Genomic DNA, 27,445 nt, shown 5'->3' with positions numbered 1-27,445 from the left:
TCCCAGGTAACAGTGATAGGGTGAGAGGGAATGGCCTCCGTTTGTGCCAGGGGAGGCTCACATTGGATATTAGAAAAAAAATCTGTAAGAGGGGTGCTGTGCTGGGACAGGCCGCTCAGAGAGGTGACGGGATCACCATGCCTGCAGGTGCTTAATAGTAGTAGTAGCCACACTGAGGGATGTGGTCTAGAGCAATCACAGGCAGGGGCTAAGAGCTGGACTTAGCTAAGGTTGCTAACAACCTTAGCAATCTTTCCAACCCTACTGATTCTGTGGCCTCAATAACATACTGCAGCGCTTGCAGAAGTCCCCCAAACTTCACTAAGAACACTGCCCACCAGCAGCCCACACCCAGGGCAGTAGGCACTGCTCCTTTCCCAAGCAGAGCGTGGCACAACTTACTGGGATCATTTCTGAGCTTACAACTTCCAGGCGGAAACAGCATGAGGTAGATTAAGTAGATTCCTACCTGGGGTGGGTGTGCAGAAAGATGCATACAAACAGGATTACTTTTTTTTTAATTGTAATAGAAAAAAAAAAATCAAAACATCACTTTCTGTCTAAAGATGTAATTAATGAACATTAAATGGCATGGAGGGAAGCCCAGAGATACACAACAGATCAGGAAACACGAGCAAAGGATTCTGCTCCCGTTCAGGAGTGCAGCTGCCCTACCCCTTTGTCAATGAGCTGGCTGAGGTATGCCACCTCTCTACACTTACATACATGTCTCATCCTAGTTTATATTCCTATGAGTACATAGGGCTGGGAGGAATGGCTTGTGCAAGTTACACTTAAACATCTTTGGAGAAAATGGGTTTCCTAAGAGGCCTACAGGGTACAAGGGTCTTGTTACCCAGTAAGATCAAATAAACAGGACCTCTTCCTACAGATCCTTTACACAAAACACAGAGTAGTTCCGGAGACAAGGAGGCCATCTGGGAGCACCATCACTGCTGCAAACAGTATGCCTGAAAAGTGTAACCTGTGATACGTTCTGAAACAGGCAGGCAAGCAGAAATTGGGCTTAGGACCTCTGAAGTGGACACACTTGTCATGAAACAGAGTGCATAGAGATCAAGGTGCCTGCACTCCCTCTGCTGAACAGCTGTACCAGCAGATTGCTGTACCTGGAGGGACAGTTTGCTGAAAGAAACAGCCACAGCTGTGCTGCTGGTGGGTACCAAGATAGCATACCCAGATATTGTGCTGCATTGTATCAGCTTTGGTGTACCTCATTGTCTGGGGAAGCTCCATGATGTCTACTGTGTTTCTGCATTTTGTGGTATAGTCATGTCTGCAGGAAGATAAGAGACCAATTCCTCTTCACAAAATAGGCATCAAGAGAGTTCAGAGGTGATACACAGACAGCAGGAAAACTAAGCTATGGCTTCTATGGCTTAGCAGAAAGCAAACCTGAAAATTGTTCCCCAGACCACCAGAAGGTGCTGTATGGTAAATGATTTACTACAGAATGCTTTCTGCAAACAGTAGATTTTGCTGGGGAGAGTCTGAAAGCTCTTGTATCTATACTAACTGCTACAGCCCTCTCCTAGTCCAGTCCAAATGAAACACTCCAGGAGAAGCTGATGGCACAAGCAGGGACTGAAAGATAAAACAAACAAACAATCACCACCAAAAACCATTCTGTGGTGCAAAGGCCATCTGCACTGAGAGCAGTCACAGATAACTGCAAAAGGGACAGACAGGACCTGATTTCCACTCATGTAGCGATTCCACAAGGTGCTGAGCAACAGTGCATTGGGCAGAGTGAGAGAACTGCATTTTCCTCCATTCCAACCCCACAAAAATATTAAGCGTTAGTCTGCTCTGACTAACAGCATGAGAAACACACTGATTAGTATTATTCTGAGAGAAAGAGCTCAGCAGGGGAAGGACACCTCCACCAGGTATGTGGTTTCCAGCACAGGAAATTGGAGATGCGGCAGCTGTTGTCACAGCAAAGCACTGCACATAGGACTATACATTTCCACAGACACTTTTTTTCCCCCAGCAGTATCTGAGATGTGTAATGCCCATTTGCAGGGCAATGTTCTGGGGTTTTTCTGATGTTGTTGTGTACCTTCCTAAGCATATTTGCTACAGAATTGTTCAGGAAATTAGTGTATATATGTGCACAATAAGAAATCAGTGGGCCTGTTCTTTTCTTCCTGTGATCTTTTTCTGCTGTGAATAACTGTAAAGCTGTAAGGATCTTAAACTAGAAGATGCAGCACTGACACAACCTAATATCGATCTAAGGATAGGACTGCTTCTCCACGTATCACAATCAACTCAATTGTTCCACAGGAAAGCTTAATTTTACTCTTCCTTGCTTTCTTTCAATGTAGGGGGATGTACCTCCCGCTTTTCCTCATGCAGCCCTCTGTGATGCAGTTGGCTGCTTTAGGAAAACAGCAATGTCAGAAACAGCTGGAAGCCTTACCATGTCTGCAGCAAAAGACTGAAGGCAGAGTCGAGCTGCATCATGTTATCAGAGACTGCTGTGCTGTAACTCTTGCTTATTAGAAAAAAACAGTTCCTATGCAAAGGCGAACAGCTAACAAGGCTCTATCCATCGCTTCCATCACTCACACAAGATTTTGTTCTTTCAGCTGCTGTCTCTCATAACACTTGGATCTCACGAGTATTTTTCAGATACAGCCTCCCTCCAACACACATACTGGAAGTTTCAGCCTTGAAAGTGACACTGCCTGGTTCAGCTGGGCCACCTTTCTCACTGCTGTGCCACTGCAAATACTCCTATCAAACGAGTTCAGCTTTTCCCCTGAGCAAATAACACAACGTTAATGAAATATGCACAAGACGAGTACTGGGACACCTTCACTTCCTCAGCTACAAGGATCTCCCTTGCTAGGGACTGGAGCAAATACCCCTGTAATATTGACAGTGACAAGAGAAAGACACACAAGTATGCAAGGGATGGCTAGGACACCCCCTTTACTTCAAAATGCATAATGGGCTTGAATGCTCATGGAATGAATTCCCACTTCCCAGCAGAGGAATTAGTTAGAAAGTATCAGCCTAACTTCAGGCAAGACAGCCTTTATAAATTAGCATAATACTATTAGAAATTATGGCAATCTTTTTGGTAGCCTTGTCTTGCATGCACCCTGATAAATCCTCTCCCTAAGAAATTTTAAAACTGGTCTTGTGATTTCCATAGAGTTAATTCAGATGGGAAATTATAAAATAGAAATCTGGAAGATTCGTGCTTAAAAAGGAAGAGGCCTGGTGAGGCTGGGCACAGCAGGGCACTCCTGTTAGCTCTGTCCATTATCCCTGTTAAAGGTATTTCCTCCAGGTGGTTGCAACTGGGTGGTGCTCAGGAAGGGCCGTAAAGCTTGTCCAAAAGGTCTGAAAAGGCAAAGAAAGAAGTATTTAAAATAGTTTACTTGAACATTTCCCATCCCCTCCCTTCCCACCCCCTCTCCCCCCATTTCCAACTCCAGTGTGTTCATCAGCTTTCTTCTACAATGTTGGTTTGATTCTAGACTCTTTTCACTACAAAAAAAAAAAATAAGAATTTAACCTATTAAACAGAATTTATTGTTCCATAACTAAACAAAACCAGATTTAAGATTCTTAAAGGTAGTTCTGAGTCCTAACATGCCCACAATGATATTGTGGTAATAGCATGTCTGAAACTGGCTTCAGTAACTCACACTGCTTAAGCTTGTGATTGAAATCTGTATTATGCAACTGCAGTTCTCCATTAAGTATCACATCAATATTAAAGACTCCGCTAGAAGAACAGATCTAGTCCCTTTATAAGACAGTGGTTCAACACACAGAATTTGTTGCAATCTGTAGTTTGCCTTTAGGTATGACTCACTCTGCTATAGACTCACTCTGCTATAGACTACATGACAGATCTGAGGAAATAAGAGCCCAGAGTGGAAGATGTGCCTCCCAAATGATGCAGTATACCACTTACAAGACCTAAATAATGAAGCCCAAATCATCCCACTGGGATCCTTGCTTGCTCAGAGCACCACAGAAATGGTTGAACTGACCTACCTTTATTTCCTCTCCTCCCATTCTTCACTCATTTCTAGTTCTAAAACTGCAGTTTTAACTTTAAAATTACATCTCCCCTTCTTCTTTGCAGGCAAAACTAACATCACCATGCACTTATGGTGCTTAGAGTATTACAAGTGATCTCTGAGAAGTACTGATTTCCCAAAGAAAGACAAAGAAAAAAGATGCAAGAAAAACCCACCAAGAAACAAAACACATATTGGCATCACTTTCTGAATGATACTTTAACCTTCTTGTCACATTAACTGATTGTGTTATGAAGGTCTTTCAAGTTAAAGACCAAAAAACAGCTTTCCTTCCTCCTTCTCAGTAATACCAGTGCCAGTTAGTACCTGTTGTAATCTCCCCCTGCTTCTCACAGAGAGACAGCACAAACTGGTACTGCTGCCTCTGTCAAATATTTCAGCATTAGCATGAAGCAATATGCTATAGAGAGAAGCAGAATGCATACTCACGTGGCAAGAACTTCAGATGGAAGGTCAGTGATGTAGGAAGGGATTTTTCTTCCTGTCAGGAACTGTGCCACCTCATTACTGAAGGTGTTGCAGTTACGTTCAAAGAAGTGGTAAGACTCACTCCTGTGCCACAGGAAAGGGATTGAAATAAGAGACTCAGCAATAAGTCTATCAAGCACTAAGACACAGATTGCTACTGGGGAGCATCTCCTTACATTAGCACTTTCCTCCTCTCCCCACCAAAGGGCTCTAAGGCAAGTAGGTAAAACACAGCAGGTGAACTGATGTCTAATTTAATTGAATCAGGGTGGAAAACGACATCTCTCTGCATCACTGATTCTATACAATGGTATTTTGAAGGTTAAGTGAACTCAGGTTTCTTTATGTAAAACCACAGAAGGAATAAAGAGAAATCACAGGAATTGTTGGCACTGAAATTCAGCCAGAATACTAAAGGCCACCATTTTCTGTTGTGAGAAGCAAATGTGACGTGTTAGCAGTCAAGACTTTGCTTTTACTCAGCTGGAAGTTGGCTTTACTCCACCTCACCCATGATTCACGGGGCATTATTTTCTGAGATCTTTCACACAGTGCCTTCATTTTCCCTGGTGATCACCTCAAAGAGATTTCAAGCACTATTCCATTTAAAAAAAGAAGTGAGAAAGACTTCCTGGCAGAATGCTTTCCCAGCCTAGCTCACGGCTGGCTGGCACACCGCAGGGTTGTCTAGCTCTGCATCAGTTCCAGCCTCATCTCTGGAGACTACTAAGTAATAGAACAAGCAGACAAAGCTTATTCATAATACTTCCTTCATTTCTGCACCCCTCTCCTTAGAAGCCTTTTCTTGGTACTCACTATACAGTACTAGCTGCTACTTACCGGAACATAGACTCCCCCAAGGAAGAAAGATATTCCAGAAAGATTTCTTCTGTAACTTCAGTGTTCCCCAAGTCAATAACTGAGTCTGGGGGGCCAAGAAGCGTCCCTCCCTGTAGGAATTAACACCCAGAAGACTATTCAGATCATCAAACCAAATTAGTTTTGGCTCCACTGAATTGAGCCCTCATGGCTTGTATAGGCACAAAAGAAGAAGAAGAAACTTCTAGTGAGTTTATCAAGGAAAGGGCCCTACTGGCCTTCCATTTTCCACTCAGAGACTGAGAGGCAATGTACTGCACTCTAAGCTCTGACAAAATTCTGCTTTAAAAGAATCACGCATCAGTTTTGCGTCTCCAAGAACAGAAAAAGGTCTGTTGAAGCATCACGGATTTTTTCTTTAACCTTGAGAAGGATGCTTTGAGTTGCCAAGCCTTCATGCAAAGACCATGCATATAAAATCAGACAGAGTATCACTGACAAAGCAGCTGCAGAAGGAGTTTGTCTACCCAGGGCACCATCAGTGGAAGTAACCCTCTAGCCTGCATTTGGCTGCGCTTGAACCCACTGCCCAGTTCCTCTCCTCAGATGGACAGGGCAACCACAGGAAGCAGCCATATCAGGCTGAACTCAGAGTTCTCTTCACTTTCTGCTTTTCTAAAGGACACAAGCAAATCTAATGATGAAATTCTATCACAAAGTTAACAGAAAAGTTTCACTTACAGGTGCACAGCTGGAGATTCCCCCAGCGCCGTAGTAGAACTCATCCTTATGGACTATTATGGAGGTGTGCCTGCCACAGAGAATAGAAACAGGTAAGATAAAGGAGATATTCCACCTAGCACATAAAATCAGTAGTAAATTCATGTGGTCAAGCACATCATGAAGTAAATAACCTAAAAAGACAATGTGCTTCTGTGACTAGGAACTGTACCTGCTGGGACATGAATAGAAATGAAAGCAATAATTATCAAGCCTACTGTAACACGTAGGTGGTTGGGAAAGGAGAGGCATAGCTAGGTGCCCCAGCACAACACAAAGACAGGAACTTCCACACCAGCACAAGATACCCAGCAGCCTTTCTGCTAAAGGGTTGAGGGTAAAGTTGCAGAGATAGTAGCTCTGTCTCTTCCTTTGATTCTTTGATTCTAAAACTATATTTAATCTTACTGGCAGTCTGTATTCAGAAACAGAAAGTGCATTGGTCCCTCTTCACCAAAGTGCTCTTAAGATCCAAAGCATATATGATCTCATACTGATAATGCTTCCTACACCACACATTATGCAATTCAAATCTAGTCACTTACCAGATGCCATCCAGCTGTTTCCCTGCATGCAGAAAAAAAGAAGATAGTTATTAGTAATGTATTTTCCAGCTTTCAGCCTTTCTGTCAGTCACAAGGGATCTTTACCTATCATTCCACCATATCAGCAACCCTGAACATAGGATTTTCACCCCAAAGTCGCTTCTAAAGCAACAGGATGCCCTTCTTTCAAATAAAGTCCTTTGTCAATACAATGCTTGACTTTTTTGTCCTCCTGCACACAGATCTGTCAGTGCTCAGTGCTCCTGTCCTGTCAATGCTCAGCTTTCTTGGGCTTCTGTCTGAAGAGAAACTGAACCTTTTCAGAAGAGTTCAGAGTTCTGCTCTGATTCCAGAATTGCAATTACAAAGAAGTTACAAAATTAAACTGTGTGTTTTGTAGAACACAGCAGCAGTAAAGATATGCTTCAGTCACAATGATACCATGTTCCTGTCTTACAAAAAGTCCCTTCTGAAATGCTTTAGTTCCCCGACACATCTTTTCCAAATGGGAAATGCAAACCTCTCCTCATTCAGGGTAGGAGCTCAAGATGTAACCACTCTTCAAAGAGTTACCAGCCACTACTGCTCCTGCCTCAATTACTTCACCTATCAGAACCCAAGGGCTTGGTCCCTGGTGCAGTTACCCCTTCACAAATTTGCATGCAGCAACAGCATGCTATGTTGTTGATCCACTTCTAAGTGACAGAATGATGTGATCATCTACAGATGCTTACACGCACAAGGAACAAAAATATTGTGGGGCTGAGGTTGATGATGGGAGCGTGAGGATACCACAGTCTTTGCAGCAGTAACTATGCCATCCCCTGGCTTTAACTCAGGATTTGGCTGCACCCCTCACTGCACTGTCAACTTTGCTTGTCTCTACAACGACACCATCACTTACTGCAATTGCATTCCCACAGCTTACGTTGCTGAGAAGTGCACTGTGGCACTTTCAGAAGTCTGGAATCAGATGCTTGGAATAACAATCAACTATTCCACTGCCAGGCACAGTAGCAGCAGAGGGATGCATTGTTCCAGTTCCCTGTCTTGCAGAAAGCCATTCCCTGCCTGTCCCTACTCACATCAGTGGCCACAGGAGGCAGAGGCACTCGCCTGCTCCTCTGTCACATCTGCTGTGGTCTGCAAATCCCAGCAACGAGCACTTCTACCAGCTGCAGTTCTTCCTCTCAAGTAATAAGCAAGAAAATCTTTATTACCATCAGAACTGGGCAAAACAGAGGAAGGAAACAGAAGGTAGTCCTCCAGGAGTTTCAAGAAAGGGATGCTTGTGCATCCAAGTAAGAAAAAGTCACTGCTGTAATCTTCTCACTTATCTTTGGAGCAAAACAGGTACAGAAATAGATACTTGTTTCAGATGAGGGTCACATGAGAGAGGAGGCAGGGAAAAGGCTGCTGGGACAACAAAGACATCAAAGTGAGCATACCCAGTTCTGAAGTAGGTGGGCTCATCTGTCACTGCCATGCATCACAGCCAGGCAGCAAGCATGTTTCACCATTAACCTGCTGCAGAGAAACGTGGGCACAGAGCTGGCTTAAGGCCAAAAGACAGCAGCAGCAATGAGAAAAGTGGGGCAGTGTGTTGCAACACCTCAGTAGGATTTAGTGCTTCTTTAGCATCCCACCCAGCTAAGCTGCATTCTCCAGCCTTTGTCCCACACCATCTCCTTAACTGCTTTCGTCTTGCTCTCTGGAGCTGCCAGAAAGAAGTGATACCACCACCAGCTCATCAGTAATGTCATCTGCATAGGGTACACAGCACAGCTCTGCATTCAGCAGCTGGCCTAGGACAGGCCCTACTGCAGCCTGTGTAGCTCACGTTCTGTTAATAAGTAATTACACAATTGTTCACAATAAATCACTGTTTTCCACTAAAACACTGATCTTCACCCTCCAGGGCAGAGAAGCAAGCTGTTTCAAAGGCAGCACAAACCAGTACTGTATCCGTGCTTTTGTATGCTAAATGGAAAAGACTTCATATTTGCTTTCAAGCACAAACACACACACACACACTTCCAGCAAACAATAACAAAAGGCTTCCTACAGAGCTGGCAGTTTGCACTGGGGTTCTGTGTGTAGGTGGAAGTCCTGGCAGATTCTGCACATGGTGCTGCCTACAGCCACATGGAAAAGGGAGCATCAGACCCAGAGATACTCAGAATTGAACTGCATGAGGCCCTGGGAAATCTGTTCTCCCCACATGCACCCTGGACAGGACTTCTAGAGATCCCTTTTCATCAGCATGGATTTCTGACCGTGCAAAGAGAAACAAACAGGATTCAGGGAAGGAACTTTGCACCAGGCTGTACTGCACTGCTAGAGGCTCCTCTCTGGAGCTTACACACCAAATCCATGGTTGACAACAGGCAGCAGCTGCCAGGACAATAGCAGAACAGCTCTTGGCAGCTCTGCCCGAGGGTGTTATGTGAGGTCAGCCCATGCCAAGGACTGGTTTAATGCTCTGAATGGACCTGCTGTCTTCCAGTTTGTGTGCAGCTCCTGTAAGACACTAACCAGGCTGGCACAGTGGAGAACACATGCCGGATGTGCAATACTGCATCCATGGCAGCTGTGCAATCTGTTGCAGAGAGCACAATCCCTTTCTGCCACCAGTGGACTGTGCTTGGCCAGACAGATCACTCGTGAACACCACGCAAATCTCTCCAATGACAACACAGCAGGGCAGTCCCACACTTGAGAAACCTGCCATTACTAACCATGTCTGCACCTCCCAGAGACCAAGGACTGTCAGCGTGCTGCTGCAGCTTCCCGTGCTGCACTGCTGGCTGTGGTCACCTTAACTGCAAACCAAGAGACAGAGGAATCAAAGGCCATCAACTTCTTGAGGGACTCCCTCTCATCATTGGGATTCTTGCTAAATGACATTTGTTGCATCATCCAAGAGGTTCTACACAGACCTCCATGAACACCATTACCCTCCTCCCGAAGCTTTGCCTCTGCTGGTGATCTTGCTGTACCCTCTTCCCTCAAGCTCAGCCCTTGCACAGACCACGTAACAGCTTTCAATCACTCCCATTCCTAAGAAATGGAAGCAAAGCAATCAGGACAGCCTGTATAATGAGTTATGCCTTGCATGCATATACAAAATACATCGCTCACAGCCTCTGCAGGTTCAACACACACCTACTGCCCAGCCAGGTAAAAAATATGCATATAACTGCAAGCTGCTTAGGGAGATCCAATATTTCAGGGGACCTCTACCTGTTAAGGAAAAGGCATTGCACATTTAGATGTAGGCACTCAATCACACAGCAATCATTGTACATGGTCAAGTTACCAGGTATCAGCTCTCCAGCAGTCTGTGTGTAAGCTCAGCCAGCAGTAAACATGAAGAAACTCAGTTTGATTTCATCTGCTGCCATTACAAGCTAATGGAAGTCACATTACTTTGCTCTGGTTGCAGATCAAGAGCACGGGCATGAAAGTTGCTGTGCTATAGCTGTGTTAGGATAAGAGCTCATTAAGCTTTAGAAACCTGATCAATACATGAACTCAAGCCTTCCTTGCTCAGGCGCTTTTACAGATCTTTTCTGAAGAACATGTCAATTATACAAAGAGCTGCTTGCTTAAGCATTCCAAATTGTCTGAATGAGACAAAGTATCACTTGGCAACTAAACACATTTGTGTTTTATTTTACTTTTTTTCCTTTTCCTAACACAGGTTTCTTATTTAAGCCCCATAAATACGAGAAGAACACAACATAAAATTCATTAAACAATTTCAAGACTCCTCCCCAGCTTAGTTACAGGAATGGGGAGAATGAAGTAGTCAGACTTAGTTTTTGTGCTACTGACTTAGGAGATGGCACTCGTGAGGATAAAAGGGCATTATGAAAGAACACAAGCCTGAATAATTTTAGAATACAATCAAGTCAGATTACTTCCATGCTTGGGTTTATCTGTAAGGCCAAGCAAGAGGAAGATTAGATGCTTGCCAACCTATTTTCCTGGCAGAGTTGATTTGTCAGCGTGGCCCATGTGATGTAGCATATTCCTGTGCATTTTAAACATGAAGTGAATGCAGAGTCTGCATATTAACCCCATTTATTAGACCTGAAGAGTTGAGACACCAAGGAATTATATAGAGAGATGGGTTCTTAGCTTATCTAACTTAGAGCTTGTTACGCATCCTTCAGCACAAGCATACTAGTTCCCAAGCTGTGAAGAAACAATGTGCCTGAAAGCCCAGCATTTAACATTCCTATGCCTGTAGACCCCAGAAGACAGAAAATTAGCAAATTGTTTTCCTACCAAGGCAGAACTATCTGGTCAGAAACTATTTCTAGCAGAACACTGCTTTGCATAGCATTGAGATTTCTTAAGCCACGCCATTGATTCCTGCCCCTTTAAAATGGAAAATAATTCTAATTAAATCAAACACTCTCTTCTAAGTGATACCAAACAGAAGACAAAGACTAACAGACATGAAGGAGTCTGCTTCACTTCCCTTCTTCTTGAGAGAGCAAGAAGTAGAGTAGACTGCAGGAAGGAAATGCACTTGATTTTCATGAAAGCCTAGCAAGTGCCCTGGAACAAAGCTGAAATGGAAGTCCAGTCACATTCAAATTAACATTAAATTATTACCAGATCACGTAGACGGACAGACAAACACAGTCTCAGACTGAATGAAGGAGAAGAACAGTACTTGCAAAGGAAGTAGAGCAACAGCACACAGAATGTGCCAGATGTGATATCAAAGCCGAGTGAATCCAGTGTTGGGTCATTTACACCTCAAAACAGAAACATTCATCAAAAAGCTATAGGAAATGTACAGAAAAACAGCAGGAACAAAAGGAGTCTGAGTAAAAATGAATAAACTTGCCAAGAAGTGAAGATGTGCCCAGAAGGCACAACCAAGTCACCCAAAGCATGTGATGAGCAACACTGTCTGGTTCTACTATTCAGGTTCATTCAGCCACAATGCAGAAAACTGATCCTGAATGAGTCAAGATAACTTTTAACAAAGAGAGCTGATCCTGGAATGTTGCACCAACATAACAGATACTAACAGTAAATCCTATTAGCACAGCTGAAGACATGGTGTGGTGATGCTCTCACAACAGCTAGCCTCACGAGGAGCAATTTACTCACCTGAGTATGACTATTTCAATACTCATGGCAATGTTACAGAACTAGAAGCAAAAACACTGCTTTAAACTTCACATACTTGGAAAGAACACCATGAGGAGAGATGACAAGTGTTTAGCACCAGGTCATCCAATAAACTCTTTTTGATTTCTGTGTCCTCCCAACATGATGACAGGGGAGGTTTAGGTGGCATTCAAGGCCAGGCTGGATGTGGCTCTGGGCAGCTTGGTCTGCTGGTTGGCAACTCTGCACATAGCAGGGGGTTTGAAACTAGATGATCACTGTGGTCCTTTACAACCCAGGCCATTCTGTGATTCTATGATGCAGTTTATGAACGTCACTGATAGGTGAAAAAAAAAAGGAAAGTAGCTATTGGATCATCTGAAAGTTAAAGTAGCAGCAGTTTTTGTTGTTAAGTAAAGCAAAAAATAGTAGTTGGGTGCATGAGACAAACCCATCATTCTCTCATTGGGAAAATAATCTGGAAGCTTGCTGCGCCTGTGTGAAGACAGTTCAATTGAAAGGGAGGCAAACAAAAACAACCAACACGCTACTGTTTGTGTCATAGATAACCCAGTCACCGGATCCACGTAACCTCAAGGACCATGCACTCTGCCTTGTCACTGTGAGCAGGCAGGCCGTGCTGGCCCTGTTCCACTGGCAGGCCCTGAGTTCCTGGAGGAGCAGCACACAATACAGCAATTCCCACACCGATGAGACATGGGCAGGTTTTTAAGCTTTCCTTTTCATGACTTGACTCCTACACGTTTAGCATCAAGACATCACGAGCACAAAGTTACAAACTTAAAGCTGCTTGGACAGCATAAAAAACACCAGTGATAAAGTCATGCACTGTTAGCTTTCACGGGGAAATCAGAAAGCTACCAGACCCTGAAGACAGGTGAGGAGAGCTACAAAGCCATCACAACTCGATTTACAGGAAGGTTTCACACAATGACACTGGCAACCGATTACTGCACAAGTCTATACCCGGACCAACACTCTGAAACGAGACCGGTCAGTGTTAGCTCAAGCAATCGACCCACGGGCCAGACAATGAAGACACGGGCCTGGATGCAGGCGCAGCCGTTCCACCGACCCGGGTCCCGCAGCCCCGCCCCGCTCAGGCCCCGTTCGGTGCTTACCCAGCATGAGGGGGCTGAGGCGGCGGGCCATGCCCTTGGACAGGTCGTACACGTACAGCTTCACAGGGTGCAGCGCCGGCGGCTCCTCCATGGGGACGCGCGGCCGCCCGCCGGGAGGCGGAGAGGAAGGGACAGAGGCGCGGCACCGAACGCCACTCCTGGGTCGGCGGTACGAACGGAGAAAGCAACGCCACCTCTGCGCGTGCGCCTCCTCACTGCCCCATTTATGCGGCGCCGCGGTTCGGAGGGGCGGGGACGGAGACGAGAGGGCGGGACTTTAGGAACGTCAATCGGTCATTGGCTGAGGCTTGACGCTTCTTCCGGGGCAGGCGTCGGAGCGGGCGGGGAGCTCCCGCCGTGTTTTCCTTCCCGCAACCAATCCTCGTCGAGATGAAGGCGTGGCTACCCGTGGGGGGGCGGGGTGAGGCGCCCTCCGCACCTCGTCATTGGCCAGAGTGGCGGAGGGAAGCGGGGATTTCAGATGAGTGACGGTCCGCGGCAAGCGGCGCGTGGCGACGGAGGTTGAGGAAGCTTTGAGCAGCGCGGCGGCGGCCATGGCCGACTGGGTGTCCTATTATCGTGGCGACGGGCCGGACGAGGAGGAGGACGGCGAGCAGCAGGAGGAGGAGGGGCAGGAGGCTGTCGGTAAGGTACCTTCCCCTCGGCCGAGGGCAGCTCGGGGCTGTGGTCCCTCAGTGGATGCCCCGGCCGTTGACGCAGCTGCCTTTTCCCCTCAACGTAGCGGACCACAGGTTCTCCGGGCGGGACAGCTTGATTTTCTTGGTCGATGCCTCCAAGGCCATGTTCGAGCCCTACGAGGATGAGGAGGCAGCCACTCCCTTTGACATGACCATGCAGGTGAGGAATGCAGGGTGGTTGTGGCTCCGAGAGCGGTCTGCCTTCAGCACACAGGCTGCTCATAGGAACTGCTGATTGCCAAAGGCAGCATTTTGTACTGTTACTGCCACTTGTTTTCTTCGCATTTTGACCTCTGTGCTTTCTTTTCAGTGCATCCGGAATGTGTACACCAGCAAAATCATTAGTAGTGACAAGGATCTGTTGAGTGTTGTGTTCTATGGCACGGAGAACAACAAGAACTCTGCAGACTTCAAGCACGTCTATGTCCTTCAGGAGCTGGACAATCCAGGTAGAGGAGTAAAGGGGTATGAAGATTTGTGTGAGGACATCTGTGTAGTGTTGCTAGTAACTGGCCTCTCTGAAAACAGCTGTCAAGTAAATGGAAAAGCTCTTGTTTCTGAGATGTATTCTGGGAGGATGGGGAGCTGCACTGAGGAGAGTGACCTGGGGATGTTAGCTGACAGCCATCTGAACGTGAACCAGCAGTGTGCCCAGGTGGCCAAGAAGGCCAATGGCATCTCGGCTTGTATCAGCAATAGCACAGCCGGCAGGAGCAGGGAGGTGACTGTATCTCTGTACTCAGCTCTGGTGAGGCTGCACCTCAAGTGCTGTGCTCAGTTCTGAGCGCCTCACTACCTGGAAGACATGGAGGCCCTGGAGTGTGTCCAGAGAAGGGCAGCGGAGCTGTGCGTGGTCTGGAGCACGAGTCTGATGGGGAGCAGCTGAGGGAACTGGGGATGTTCAGTCTGGAGGAGGCTTATTGTTCTCTATGGCAACCAGAAAGGAGGTTGTAGTGAAGTGAGGCTGGCTTCTTCTCGCAGGTAATAGTGATAGGGTGAGAGGGAATGATCGTTCAAGTTGTCTGAGGAAAAATCTGCTCTGAAAGAGCAGTTTTGCAGTGGCACAGGCTGCACGGGGAGGTGGTGGAGTCACTGTCCTTTGAGGTGTTCCAGAACTGTGAGGCTGTGGCACTGAGGACATGGTCAGTGGACATGGTGGGGATGGGCTTATGGATGGACTAGATTATCTTATTGGTGTTTTAAAACTTTAATGATTCAATGATTGAGTAATGTAGAGGAATTTTAAAAACACTGTGGGAGCTTAGCCTTTTCTGTTATACCTGGTTCTGATTCCCTTTCTATGTCTGTTTAATTTTTTCTTAATCTATTTTACTGTGGTCATCCTCTTGCTGTCTCTTAAAGAGGATCTCAGCAGAACTCTTGAAGACCCATCATGTGCTGGCCACACTTCAGAATAAGGCTCAGACTTGATAAAGCACCACAAATTACAACTAATGGAGAATATCACAGAATCACAGAATGGCTGAGGTTAGAAGAGACCTCTGGAAGCCATCTTTATGGTGGGAAGCCCCCACCTTCAATCAGGGTCAGTTAGAACAGGTTGTATAATTCGTTAATTGGGTGTTCTTTCTCTTATTTTCATAACAAATTCTTGATATTTGCTCTTCCATTTTGTTAGGATTACACAGAATGTGCTTGTTAACAGGAGTGCCAGTTGATAAATTGGAGAAGATACCAGGGGGAGTGCAACAAAGACAGAGCTACAAATTCTAAGACAGCTGAGAGGCTTGTAGGGGAACTCTGTCAACTGGCTTTTAATAGCTGTCTGTATCTCTGGGGAGGTTTCATTTCATTTTCTTAATTAGGATTTGCAAGCTAGTGTTCTTGCTCTCATTCTTTAGTAAGCCTGGGTTTCCTTGCAAGAACTGTGCCTTGTCCTGGTTTTGGAACTAATTGCAAGTGGGACTGACAAGACTGCCCTAGGTTCTTCTTCCTTCTTTGGCAGTATCTGAGGCTTCTCACTCATCCTTTTTCCTTCTCCTTCCCTGCTTGCCCTTTTTCTCTGCATTAGAGGTAGTAGCTTTGTCCTGCTTATAAAAATAGCTAATTTGAAAGGGAGATGTTGTGGAAAAGGAAGTGTATTTACTGTCATTGGAGAGATGTGTGCTCTGGAGAAGGGAGACATCATAGTTAGCCATTATGTAGTTATTATGAAAATTAATATTATTAATTAAAGGAAAGTTGAGCATGAAAATAGCAAATGCACAAACAAGACATTTTTGGGCGTGATTTCAAGATTGCTGTTGAATTTGAGTGAAGGATGAAAGGAGCAGCTCTGCAGATTGCAGCAGCTGAAAAATGAAAGCTTATCCTCTTTTGTAGAGTTGTAGAAGAAGACAGGAGAACTACTTTCAGAGAAAAGTGGGTGGGAGAAGGAGTCATAGTTGGGCTGGAGTGATCCATAGGGGTTTCAAAAGGCCATTGGCACCTGCTCTGAACATTGCTGAAGCCCTCGTGGTTATCTATGGGCTGAATCCAACGTCTGGAGTGATACTGCAGGCATGCAGTGCAAGGGAGCAGGAGGAATTCTCTCTCTTCCCAACCTGCCATGGAGATGCAGGATGTATTTCAGCCTTGTCGCTTATTGCTGGCAGCACAGTGGTCTGCCATTCGTCTGCAGTGGGTGCAACTGCTGTGTTCCCTGATGAGAACTTATTCTTTCAATGGAGAGGGTGCATGATACTTTGATCACTGCCTGTTTCCTGCAACAGAAGTGCCCCACATTTACACTGGGGCACTTTGCATTCTCTTGGCCTTTGCAGGTGCTTTCAACCGATAACCAGCTTACAGTGTTGAAAATTAACACAGGGTATCTCAAACAGTTTTCTCAGACAGGCGGTAGAAAGGCACCACTGTAGAGCTGCTAAAGGATGCTAATCAGATAACAGCTGCAGGAAACTCTCAGTGCTTCTTTAGAAGAGTTTGCAATACTTCTTTCAGAATTTCTGATGTTTGCAAATGCTGTTATTTCCCATAGGTGCAAAGCGTATTCTAGAGCTGGACCAATACAGGGGAGATGAAGGACGAGTACTTTTCCGTGAGTCCTTTGGCCACAATGCTGACTATTCACTGGGTGAAGCACTCTGGGCCTGCTCTAATCTCTTCAGCAATGTCCGAGTCAGACTGAGCCACAAAAGGATCATGCTTTTCACCAACGAGGATAACCCTCATGCCAATGATAGTGCTAAGGCCAAGCTGGCCAGGACCAGAGCTGGTGATCTGAGAGACACAGGTCAGTATTCTCCCCTTTAACTGAAGTTCTAATTACAGGCAGAATAGAAATGATGTGACTTTGCAGCAGGTATTAACTGCATTGCAAGGTTGTGCTGGAAAAAAAAAATTGTAAAACATCAAAACTAAGGAAACTTTCTGATGCTTTCTATGAGGGCTGACTTCAAAAATAATGCCTTCTATTATGTTGGCCCACAATGTCAGAGGTGGGTGTTGGTGCTGTGGTCTTAGAGGTTGAAGCTTCCCCACAGATATTCTGTGGCATCTTGTTGCTGTGTGAGAGCAGAGGGGCAGTCTGACAAAATGGTGTCTGACATGGAGGTGCACGTGAAGAAAAGATGTGTCATTGAATTCCTCCATGTGGAAAAAAAGGCACCCATTGACATTTATCAACACTTGCAGAATGTTTATGGGGACCAAAGAGTGCATGTGAGCACAGTGGGGCAGTGGGTGGTGCGTTTTAGCAGTTGTGACAGCGACATGAAGGACAAGGCATGTTCCACACAGCCATGCACAGCTGTCACAGCACAAAATGAAGAGTGCCTCAATCATCTCACCCCTGTGAATCGTCAGATTACATCTGGGGAACTGTGTGCAGATCTGAGTATCAGCTTCAGTGCATTGGAAACGGTGTTGCCAATGATGTTGGCAAAATTTGTGCCAGCTGGATCCCATGAATGCTCACGCAGGAGCAGAAGGAACATCATATGCAAGTATATCAAGACCTGTTGAACCTATAGAGGCTGAACAGTTTCCTGTATTGCATCATTACTGGTGATGAGATGTGGTGTCACCGCTACAAGCTGGAGTCAAAAAAGGCAGTCCATGGAGCAGCAACTTGTGGATTCACATAGAGGAAAAGGTTTAAGATATAGTCTTTAGCAGGTAAACTGTTGTGTGGTCTTTTGGGATGGGAAACTGGTGGTTCTTATGTATTTCTGGGAACTTGGACAATCAACTCTGACTGCTGCATCGTGTTGCTGACTAAGCTGAAAACTCAAACTTCCAGAGTCAGACCAGAGGAGAGGACAGCCTTTCTCTTGCAACACAGTAATGCCAGGTCCCCTGGCAGTTTGAGGGCTGTGAAGCACATTTCAGTCTTGGCTTCAATACGAATCAGTCTTGACTGAACTGTGCTACTACACCCACTGATTAGTCCAGATTTGGCACCTTCTGACTTCCATCTGTTCAGGCTGATGAAAGGTGGACTGTGTGGGCAACATTTTACTAGCAACAACCATCATAGTAGCTGTGAAACAGTGGATTGTGCTGATGCAGATTTTTACGTGTGTGCATGCAGGCTCTTGTTCATTGCTGACAAAAATGCATAGTTTATGGTGGTGACTGTTGAAAAATAGTGTTTTATAGCTGAGAATTTGCTCTGTCAAATAGTGTAATTGTACTCTTTGTATCTGTTGTAACTTGCATGGAAATAAATGAGGCTTTACTTTTGGAGCAACCTTTGGAAACCGGGTTGGATGACTGGTTCCCAACTATGAACACTTATTTTCTAGGACTGCTCTATTTTCACATCATAAATCAGAATTGGAGAAGTCCATGGGAAACAAACTGTGCTTTATTTCATTGTTCCACCATTTTCTAGGTAGGGAATAACAACACTAGGAAGGGAAATAACAGCACCAAGTCAGTGCAAAAGGAAGATTGCTTTAATGATTGCACTTTGAATTAGCTGTAGAGCAACAGCCTGGGCTCGGAGACTGCAGAGCAAATGTTTCATTAGTTCAGCTGTGCAGCTGAGATACCCATTGTTTTTGGAATTTAGCATATGTTCTAGATGTAGAAACTGTAAGCATCCTTGATTCATTAGACCTTAACATTGGGAAAAGGGCATTGCTGCAGTCGTTTCTTCTCTCTCTGCCTGAAGTAGGGATATGTTTTATAGGAGCTGGTCAGAGCTGTTTCGTGCACAGTTGCCCACATTCTCAATTAGGGAGGGAACATTTTCCATGCTACATTGCTTTGACTGAAGCTGAAGAAAGTCTTTTGCTTCTTTCCCTGGAAACTTCCCCATCTGGTGCAGATGGGGCAATTTGGAGCTTACTTTTGGTCAGACAAAGAGAACTGAGGAACATGCCAATATAAAAACAAACAAACAAACAGCTTATGTGATCCTCCTCCTGTCTTTTGCTTTGTTTCTAGGTATTATCCTGGACTTGATGCACTTGAAGAAGCTCGGAGGGTTCGATATCTCTTTGTTCTACAGGGACATCATCAACGTAGCAGAGGATGAGGACCTTGGGATCCAGCCTGATGAGTCAGGGAAACTGGAGCATCTCATGAAGAAAGTACGAGCAAAGGAGACAAGGAAACGAGCTTTAGTCAGGTGTGTGCCTAGCTATTGTATGTCATTCAACAGAGGCCACTGATGTTAGTTTTAGACTGCATCTCACCACCTTCTTCTGGAATCATTGGCATCAGTGCTTAAATTTTTCAGTATTAATTCCTCACTTTGAGTTGGTGTTTCTTCTTAGCTTCCAAGGATATTTGGCCTTGGTGGATGACAAATAGAGAGTGAAGGTAGGCCTCTTTTTTTGCACTGTGTGAATCTCCTGTGTTAACCTTGGTCAGAAATTATCATCATGAAAAATGACACCGTTGCCAAAGTAAAACACTTGCGAAGAAGTCTGCAATGTATGGTATAAAATGTTCAGTTTGTAGTGCAACCTGATTAAAATGAGGCTATGCTTACTTGTGTTAACTTAGGAGAAGTTGATCTCAGTGTGACTGGTAGGTATTTGTCCTATTATTTAACAGATTCGTGAGGCCAGTGTGTCTATGCACTTGGTATGGTTTCACACAGCCTTGATATTTCTGATCTCCTACTGACAGATTAGAAGTGCTTACAGAGAGATTAAAGGGATCTTGACAAAGCGGATAGAAAGTATTTTTGGAACCACCTACTATGTAACAGTTGTTTTTTACCAATTGAATTCTGAACAGGTTGATGTGGGTTCACAGTAAATGAATGACCTTTGCAGCCTCATGTTTTTTAGAATATATGAAAAAAAGATCCAACTTAAGCTGTTGTCACTGGCATTGTCCTGTTTGCAACTTGATTTTCCTCTTCTGAGAATGTTCCACAAGTTTTCTAATACCTGAGGAGGAAGAATCCTGTGCCAGTGATATCTTTGAGATGACAGCAAATAACATCCACTATCCTGCACTCAGAACTTGAAGACTGCCTCCAATTTTAAACCTTTTCTTATGAATTTTTCTCAAAGTTTGGATTTTTTATCATGGTATTGTTTGTCTTGATGGTGTTCTTTTGGGGAATTTTGCTGTCTGCTGGAGCAGTTGTGTGAAATTAGAGGTCACGTTGTGTTAAGCAAAAGTGAGATGCCCAACCATAGACTTGTGCTGTGCTCTACCTGGGTGTAGCTGCCCTTCCAAGTGAAAAATGTGGAAGAAATATGTTAAATTAACTGTGCTTCAATAGTCTTTATGACCAGAAATGATATAATTCCAAGAATGTTTATATGTGAGTGAAATGATGAAGCAAGTAATAACGTGTTTCAGTTACGCCTGTGATTTTTAGGAGGGGAAGAGAAAGGAGATTGGAGAAAATAAGTTATATGGGAAGATGAATTTTTTTATTTTTTATTTTTTGACAAAGTGATCCTTCAGAAGTCTCAAGTCTGCATTCTGCTTCTTTTTACACAGGTTAAATCTGTATTTGAGCAAAGATCTGTCTTTCTCTGTTGGTGTTTACAACCTTATTCAAAGAGCTTACAAGCCGTATCCAGTGAAACTTTATCGGGAAACTAATGAACCTGTTAAAACAAAAACAAGGGTGTTTAATGGAAAAACAGGCAGCTTGCTTCTGCCTAGTGATACAAAAAGGGCTCAGGTAATGTACTGGTTGTGTGCCTTCTCACTCTGTGATTTTGGGGTGGTGGCGGTGGGGAGGAGCTCAGCCTTTTACTGCTTTTGTTTTATCTTTCACTTTCGGGATGAGATAGGGGAGTATTTACATCTGTATGCTCTTTGGGTTAGTGCAGTCTTTGGTAAGCTGTGCAGAGAGAGAGTGGGTTGTTTCTCTGGTGTGATACTCAAGGGAAAGCAGAGCTGCTGGTGGTAGCGTGTTCAGGAGCACAGGTCATTTCTTTGTGTAAGGCAGAATTGGTTGTCAGAGCCTAACCTTGTACTGCACTGCTGGTAGTATCTCTTGAGTCATTAGGAACAAATTTTGATCACTTTATTAAACATGCAAATGTTTAGTAAAATCACAGAGGGGTTGCTCTTTACCACAGTAGCTTTATTCTTTGTTTTTTTTTTATTCTTTGCTTTATCTTCCTGCTTGATAGTTTGTCTGATGTAGATTGAATGCTTTTTCCTCTCTGCTCGGGCACAGCCTTACTTCAAAATAGAATAGGCAGTTGCTAAATATATTGGCACAAGTACACTTTGTTTTCTTCCATGCAGAAGCCTCATGAAATTGTACTCTAAGATTGATTGTTATTTTTGTTTATACTGAACAGTAATTTTTTGAAATAAAATACAGTTGAGCAGAGAGCTGTGCTGTAAGACCTCACATGTCTAACTTCTGGAGGTTGACTATAATATGTTTTCATTTTTATGATACGTGAATGATGCTTCAAAAGCATTGCTTTTTGGTCTCTGTTTGAATGAGTAGCTGATGTTCATCTGCTAAAGCAAGTTTAGAGCCATGGTTTGGGCAGGATCTCTAGAAGTATCTGCTCCAACAGTGCAGAGCGAGACTCACAGAACTGCATCAGGTCATTCAGGGCTTGTTTGGGCCAGCTCTGAGTAACTGCAAGGATGAGATGTGACAGTCTCTCTGTGCCAGGGCTCAACCACTGGCTTAGGAAATTGCATTTTCCTAATATTCAGTCCAAATTTCCCCTGGGACAGTGGTTGCAGACTATGACCAGCAATTTTAAGTGTGCCCTGATGAGGAGAATTCGCCCTGTCTTGCCTATAACCGCCTTTCTGCCTTTCGTAGTGGAAGACAGCAACTGCCTCCCCTTCTTTACTTGCCTCATCCAGCTTTTCTTCTGCTAGCATCAGTACTACCTGTTCTTCTCTGTCTCCTCCTAATTTAGACATATGGAAACCGCCAGATCGTGATGGAGAAAGAGGAAACCGAAGAAGTGAAACGGTTTGATTCTCCGGGCTTGTTTCTGATTGGCTTCAAACCACTTTCGATGCTAAAACAGCACCACCATATCAGGCCCTCCCAGTTCATGTATCCTGAAGAGTCCCTAGTAACTGGTAAGCAAAGGTAGTAAGAGAAGATTCACACCTTGCATTAGGGTAACCACCTGTCCCATAAATTATTGGGGTGGTGACCACTGAGTGTAAAATCTTTGTCTAACTTAAGAACATGCTAATATTAAAATGTATAGAAATAAGCGTTACTGCCCCTCTCAGTTGCAGTTAATTTTTGTTTTCTTCAGCAGAGGAGAGCTGACTGGGCAGGGAAGAATATTGCACTCTGAATTATTAATTTGTTGCTTTTGGAAAAGGTCCTACAGTGTGCTGCTATTCCTGTGTCCCACCATACCAGAGAGATGCTTTGGAGATACGTGTTTCCAGTTTTCAACCTTACTTCATTTCTCAAGCGTTAGTGATTTTAGTTCTTTGCCCAGAACTCACACAGTTCTGGTCAGGAAAGATAATGGCACTGTAGAGATTTTCACCTTCTAATAGTTGTTTTTTTAACATCTGAAATAGTGTGAGTATTGCAAAGAAGTCACAGCATCAAATCTGTAACGTCTGGGGTTACATTCTGGAACAAAGGAGCAAATCTGTCAATCTGACCAGTGCAGTCTTTACTTTGCAGGCAGTACAACTCTGTTTAATGCCTTATTGATGAAGTGCTTGGAGAAGGAGGTGATGGCACTGTGCAGATACATCGCCCGCCGGAATACTCCCCCTCGCTTTGTGGCCCTGGTTCCTCAGGAGGAAGAGGTGGATGAGCAGAAAGTGCAGATAGCTCCTCCAGGTATGGGAAGAGATGTTGCCTTTCCCTGCTTTGTGGGGTGCAGTTCAGCATCACATTTGCTATGTTCAAGTACTGTCACCTTGTAGGTACTGGGAGGTATTATTGATTGCTGCTGCTTAGGCAAAATAGCAAGCTGGTCTGGGGAGTCATCAGACCTATCTGATAATTTTGCTTTTTCCCCTAAATTCTGATTTTGAGGCCGTGGTTCTGTGTAACTATTCCCTTGCTCTCTCTCTGTCCTGTGTAGGTTTCCACATCATTTTCCTACCATATGCAGACGATAAACGGAACGTTGATTTTACAGAAAAGGTACCAGCCAATCAAGAACAGGTGGACAAAATGAAGGAGATCATTCAAAAACTCCGCTTCAAATACAGGTACATGGAGATCAACAGTGTGTGGGGTGCACGTGGGGAAGAAAGCTCAACACTATTGCTTTCTCTACTGCACACATTTTTCAGACATATTGTCCACAAGATGAGATTTTGATGCATGCATTGACTAAATAGCTTTCATTGGGAAGTTGCTTCATAGCTACTAATCTAATAGGCTCTGGCATTCTTCAGCAGGTCTACAGTAAATGTTCTAGGAAGCCATAGTTATAAATACACTGATTGAACAGTCAACACCTTAATGGTCCATACTTGGCGACCAAGCTGAGTGCCTTAAAGGTTGTGGTTGCAGTAGATGTAAGACTTTGAAGTGGTCTTTAGCTTTGATCTGGATTCTGTTCATGATGTGGTCAGGCATCATTGTGTGAGTATTTTTGTTCTTTTTAAATATTAGGGATGTGTCAATTATAAGTTTAGATAACTCATCAAGCCTTGCTCCTCCATTTCACAATGCAGTGTCCTGCATATAGGAGCTACACGTACATTTTTAGTCAAGGGCTTTTAATATACCTTGTCTCCCAAACACAAATGTGTCCCTTACCTCACAGTGTGATTGCTGCAGGCACACACATAAAATGCATTCAGTGAGGAAACTTTCAAGAGTCAATGGTTTGCACAAGCGAATTGCTTCCCTCTGCATTAGCCTTGTGCAAATTTATTTCTCTATCATTCTGAAATGACCAGGCATCATGTGCTTTATGTGGCATGTTCTGGAATTCTTCATAGTATTGCTCTTGTTCTCTGGGTTGTTGTAATTTGTTGCAGATATCACATTTTAATGGTCCAATCTATTGCAGATCAGGTCTGGATCTTTCAAACGAGTGTGTGCTAGAGAGAATAGCTGGGCCTTTTTTGTCATAACCAGGATAAATTTCAGGAGGGGGAATTTTATGGGACACTAAAATAAGTGGGACATTAAAAATCATATATAAAAAGCACAGTAGTGCAGAATGCCAGTCTCTCTGTTTATCTCACATAGCTTTCTAAGTCTCCCACAGCTACCTAACACATTTGGTACATGACAGGATGGTGACTCAGCAGGTAAACTGAAAAGAGGATAAGTGATTCTTTTGGTGAGGTGGATTGATTTGTGGGAAAGAGGGAAGTTTGACTTTGAAATAGGCTGGTGGCAGATCTTATGTCTTAGCTTCCTGGCAGCACGCATTGAAAATCTGACGGATTCTTGACAGGACTGACAGCTTTGAGAACCCAGTTTTGCAGCAGCACTTCAGGAATCTGGAGGCTTTGGCGCTGGATATGCTGGAACCAGAACAAGCGGAGGATCTTACAAGTGAGAATTACTGGTAGATGTGGGGGGAGGTGGGTTTGAGGACTCCTGACTATGTCTGTTCTAAGTCAGAGTTTTGGTGCTACAAAACCAAATGCCTTTTAAAAGAATGTTTTAGTGGTGTCGTTTTTCTCTGCAATTCCTGTCTTCTAGAGTCTAATAGTATTCCAGGCAGAGTTTACAGAATTATTCTGCAAGGAGGCAGTGTTGCCACCTGGTGGCTGTGACAGTTTCTCAGAACATCCATCAAAGGCCACAAACCTGCTCCTGAGGGAAAGGTTTTATTTGGTTTGGTTTTAAATTTTGTTCTAATCTAATGTAGGAATAGTGTTAGAGAAGCTACTTGTTTCATATGAAGTGATATCTAACAAATGGTCTGGGACCCTCTGCTAGATATTATACAAATACATGACAGAAACAAGTTCTGCCTCAAACTGTTTGTAACCTTAGGTAATAAACTGTTGCATTTTAAACGTCTGAGATGAGACCTAGCTAACAGTGCCACCAACAAGGAGATCTTCTCTGTCACTCCTACCATCCCTGTGTATATATTTAACAGTTCAGGGATATGTGCGTATGTATAACACAAATCCTTGATGTTAACAAGAGCTGTGAATTTCTCATTTGTGATTATCGTAACAAAGCTCTTTGCATTCTGCATGGTAGCTTTTACAGAAGCAAAGTTGTATCAGGCAATTTGCTTTTCTTGAGGGGACAAATCTTTCTCTTTTGCCAGTGCCAAAGACTGAAGAGATGAGCCGCAGGCTGGGCAACCTGGTGGAGGAGTTCAAGCAGCTGGTTTATCCTCCTGACTACAACCCTGAAGGGAAAGGTGCAAAGCGAAAACAAGGCAAGTAATGACAATGCAGATGCACAGCACGGTGTCTGTGGTATTTTCAGTTGAGGCTTCTGCATTTTCGTTTTTCAGTGATTCACAGGGAGCAGAGAATATTGTGGTATCAAGCTGGAGAACTGCTAGAATGAGAAACTGCCTAGTGAAAACCCAGAGTGGTATAAAAGGAATCCATGCCTTCAGTCTGTATGTTGGGTGAGGAAGCAGACATTTATGCATGGACAATTTTGCAAGTCCAAAATGACCATTTTGGGGGATAAGTAATGCTCAGGTCTAACTGTGGTTTGGGAATGTGCAAAATTGTGCATAAAGCAGGAGTGTCAGCTGAATTCCCTATGTGAACACAGAGTTTTGTACTTGAGTTTGAGATCACTGCTATAAGTGAAATACTGTATAGTTTACATATTGACACCTACTGTAGAAAAAACACTGAGTATGTAGATGGCCATTAAAATATCATTCTAATGGCTGTTAACTTGGTATGTATAAGAAATGCTGATGTCTTTCAATTGTGAAAATTTAAAAAATCTTGGTGATATAAAATTTCTCTTTCCAGCTGGTGATGGTCAAGCAGAAAAGAGGCCCAAGACAGAAATCTCAGAAGATTCGCTGAGGAGTTACGTGCAGAATGGCACTCTGGGCAAGCTCACTGTCTCTGCTCTGAAGGATACATGCAGGCATTACGGGCTGAAGAGCGGGGGGAAGAAGCAGGAGCTCATAGATGCACTGACTGAATACTTCAGTGGGCGCTAAGCAGGAATGGAAGGCCATGGTTGACTTCCACTTGCTTAAAGTTGCTGTTGTTGTACTTGACTTCTGAGTTTGCTTAATCTTGCCACAGAGGAGGAGGCCAATGGTTGCTGAATCTAGCACTGGAGAAACTTCTGACTTGTAGTTTCTAAGCATTTCTGCAAACTCAGATACTGGTTCACAGTAGCAGAATTAAATGTCCTGCTAACTCAGGTTGCACACAGATTCCAGTTGTGCCTTTCTGGTTTCTTAATAAAGTTATTTTGGACTTTTTTCTTTGCAACACCAGCTGTACCATCTTTTCATCATGAAGACAGCAAAATTCACTTAAACGTAAATAAGAAAGCAAATAATTTGTGTGACACCACATGAACACATACAGCAGATCAAGTCTGTCTGCCAACAGAGCATGAAAACACAGTGGTTTACTTTGCTGCCAGCATCAGTGCTTGTAATCAAATTGTGTTCTTTTTCTCCCATCAGTGTTATAAAGATTACTAGCAGATCACAAAACAGAGAACCATTACTAGTGATCAGGAGCCAATCCTTTGGGCAGAACAGCAGTACTTCATAGAGCTGCTTAGCCATGTCTTCATTTTTGAAATGGTAAAGAAGAAAAAAGTCATGTGTTCTGTTTAAAACTGCAAGCACTTATCCAAGCTAAATTACTGAGATGGCATAGTGCTTTTCCGCCTCTGTAGTGAGTGTGAGTCAGAGTATTATACAAGTTCCTGTGCCAAAACCTGTGCCCAAAAGTAGCAGACTGTGGAGAGTAGCCCTTGTGTGTTACTCAGAGTATTTTTTAAATCATACTGATGAAGCTGCATGTGGGGTTGTACGTCTTGTTCTTTAAACTTTCACCCTTGGGATGTCCCACCTGCATTGCAGCCCAAGATGAGTTAAAATGATAACTTTGTGGCTAGTTGTTTAGCTGAACTGTAACTTAGCACTGAATGCAGCCGTGGAATACATGAGTTATTTTGGTCTGCATGGTGTTTGCGTTCAGCAGATTCCCGTTTGGCACACTCCATTAGGCAACTTATTGAAGAGTTAAGTTGTAAGTTAAGGTCATGGCTGTGCTGTGAGTGCAGAATGTGTATTGGGAGCCAGCTGAAAACAGCCTGAGAACTGCGACCACTCTAGCTGTACCACTACACTGCCCACTTCCACACACAGTGCTTCAAAAGAGCAGCTAACATACTGAGCCCTGCAGACTGAAACTCATGTCTTACTTTCAATCTGCTTACATTA

The 27,445-nt window shown here is 44.0% G+C and overlaps 2 protein-coding genes across 2 annotated transcripts; one reads left to right on the top strand and one right to left on the bottom strand.

Annotated features, from left to right (window-relative positions):
* Nucleotides 1-463: 463 nt before the first annotated feature.
* Nucleotides 464-13,216, bottom strand: DESI1 (desumoylating isopeptidase 1). Its single transcript, XM_048958817.1, has 6 exons — nucleotides 12,976-13,216; nucleotides 6,701-6,722; nucleotides 6,117-6,186; nucleotides 5,397-5,506; nucleotides 4,518-4,640; nucleotides 464-3,378 (listed from the first exon to the last, which is right to left on the bottom strand). Exons 1-6 carry the CDS (start codon nucleotides 13,064-13,066, stop codon nucleotides 3,285-3,287), a joined length of 510 nt encoding a protein of 169 aa, XP_048814774.1. The 5' UTR covers nucleotides 13,067-13,216; the 3' UTR covers nucleotides 464-3,284.
* A 223-nt stretch (nucleotides 13,217-13,439) lies between these two features.
* On the top strand, nucleotides 13,440-26,468 carry XRCC6 (X-ray repair cross complementing 6). Its single transcript, XM_048934141.1, has 12 exons — nucleotides 13,440-13,620; nucleotides 13,718-13,833; nucleotides 13,984-14,122; nucleotides 16,672-16,926; nucleotides 19,086-19,269; nucleotides 20,607-20,793; nucleotides 22,010-22,178; nucleotides 22,750-22,911; nucleotides 23,159-23,288; nucleotides 24,494-24,594; nucleotides 25,328-25,441; nucleotides 26,001-26,468. The coding sequence occupies exons 1-12, from the start codon at nucleotides 13,530-13,532 to the stop codon at nucleotides 26,195-26,197; spliced, it is 1,845 nt and encodes a 614-aa protein (XP_048790098.1). The 5' UTR covers nucleotides 13,440-13,529; the 3' UTR covers nucleotides 26,198-26,468.
* The last annotated feature ends 977 nt before the right edge of the window (nucleotides 26,469-27,445 follow it).

Source organism: Lagopus muta, chromosome 1, assembly GCF_023343835.1.
Source record: "Lagopus muta isolate bLagMut1 chromosome 1, bLagMut1 primary, whole genome shotgun sequence".
Lineage (NCBI taxonomy): Eukaryota > Metazoa > Chordata > Aves > Galliformes > Phasianidae > Lagopus > Lagopus muta.
The sequence above is the reverse complement of the archived record's forward strand: the minus strand, read 5'-3'. Positions and strand labels throughout refer to the sequence as shown.